Here is a 1,983-nt window from a genome sequence, read left to right on the forward strand (position 1 = left end):
ATGATAGGCCAGCAGCAGAGGTAGAGACTGATTCATTAACCTGATCTGATGGATGTGTTTATAATGATAGTAGGCCAAGCAGCAGAGTTATGACTGATTCATTAACCTGTTGATTGATGATGTAGTTTATTATAGGCCAGCAGGCAGAGGTAGGACCTATTCAATTATATCGTTGTGATGTGTTATATGATAGGCCAGCAGCAGAGGTAGAGACTGATTCATTAACTGTTGATGAATGTGTTATATGATAGGCCAGCAGCAGAGGGTAGAGACTGATTCATTAACCTGTTGATGATGTGTTATATGATAGGCCAGCAGCAGAGGTAGAGACTGATTCATTAACCTGTTGATGATGTGTTATTGATAGGCCAGCAGCAGAGGTAGAGACTGATTCATTAACCTGTTGATGATGTGTTATTTGATAGGCCAGCAGCAGAGGTAGAGACTGATTCATTAACCTGTTGATGATGTGTTTATGATAGGCCAGCAGCAGAGGTAGAGACTGATTCATTAACCTGTTGATGATGTGTTATATGATAGGCCAGCAGCAGAGGTAGAGACTGATTCATTAACCTGTTGATGATGTGTTATATGATTAGGCCAGCAGCAGAGGTAGAGACTGATTCATTAACCTGTTGATGATGTGTTATATGATAGGCCAGCAGCAGAGGTAGAGACTGATTCATTAACCTGTTGATGATGTGTTATATGATAGGCCAGCAGCAGAGGTGAGACTGATTCATTAACCTGTTGATGATGTGTTATATGATAGGCCAGCAGCAGAGGTAGAGACTGATTCATTACCTGTTGATGATGTGTTATATGATAGGCCAGCAGCAAAGGTAGGACTGATTCATTAACCTGTTGATGATGTGTTATATGTAGGCCCAGCAGCAGAGGTAGAGACTGATTCATTAACCGTTGATGATGTGTTAATAATGATAGGGGCCAGCAGCAGAGGTAGAGACTGATTCATTAACCTGTTGATGATGTGTTATATGATAGGCCAGCAGCAGAGGTAGAGACTGATTCATTAACCTGTTGATGATGTGTTATGAGGAGTGTACCAGAGGAGGAGAGGGAGGCGAAGTTCATCCGCCTGCTTACCAGCTCTCTACTGGGGGTGAAGAGACTGCTGTCCTCCTTACCCCAGACAGACACACAAGACCTGCAGGACAGACTGACACACCTCCTCAACCAGGCCAAGTTCTGGAAGTACAGCAGACACAAGACCCCACAGGTACGGAGATAGGGTACACACACGCACGCACACACACACACCTCCCACTAACCTCCTCGGTGTGTCCTCTGGTCTCTCTCTCCAGGTGCGTGGTGCTTTCTTCGAGGTGGTGTCTTCCCTGTGTGAACACACTCCAGGTCTGGTGCAGACTGAGGCTGCCAGAGTATGTCCCGCTGTTCTACTGTCTATAGACGACACGGACCCTGTGGTGCTGCCTCCTCTCTGGGAAGCTGTACTCCACACGCTCTCCACCTTAACAGTAAGTCTGCTGGGGGGTCGATGTAACCACAGACATTCAAACCGGTAGATAGTGACGGGGCTGACGTCATCCACGGAAAACTCCCGGGAGTATTTGAAGCTTTGCCATATTTCTGAACGGGGTTGAATGGCACACACATTTTTTTTGCTAAGGATCATGTTGCCTGATGGCCGTAACTAGGAAAGGATTGTGGTCGTTGTAGTCTTTTTCATGTTGCCTGATGGCCGTAACTAGGAAAGGATTGGGTCGTTGTAGTCTTTATGTTGCTTGATGGCGTAACTAGAAAGGATTGTGGTCGTTGTAGTCTTTTCATGTTGCCTGATGGCCGTAACTAGGAAAGGATTGGTGGTCCGTTGAAGTCTTTTTCGTTAAGCTATACGACCTCGACTGGCCGTAAAAAATAGGAAAAGTCGATCTGTGGTCGCTTGGTATACGGCGCTCCTTTTTCATGTTGCCTGATGGCCGTAAATAGGAAAGGATTTGT

The 1,983-nt window shown here is 45.8% G+C and overlaps 1 protein-coding gene across 1 annotated transcript in view; it reads left to right on the plus strand.

Annotated features, from left to right (window-relative positions):
- The window catches only part of ltn1 (listerin E3 ubiquitin protein ligase 1), a 78,884-nt gene that overhangs the window by 7,775 nt on the left and 69,126 nt on the right, over nt 1–1,983 (plus strand). The window contains 2 exon segments of the mRNA XM_070440099.1: nt 1,060–1,240; nt 1,326–1,499. Of these exon segments, the coding sequence (XP_070296200.1) occupies nt 1,060–1,240; nt 1,326–1,499 (355 nt within the window).

Source organism: Salvelinus sp. IW2-2015, unplaced genomic scaffold (assembly GCF_002910315.2).
Source record: "Salvelinus sp. IW2-2015 unplaced genomic scaffold, ASM291031v2 Un_scaffold2219, whole genome shotgun sequence".
Classification (NCBI taxonomy): domain Eukaryota; kingdom Metazoa; phylum Chordata; class Actinopteri; order Salmoniformes; family Salmonidae; genus Salvelinus; species Salvelinus sp. IW2-2015.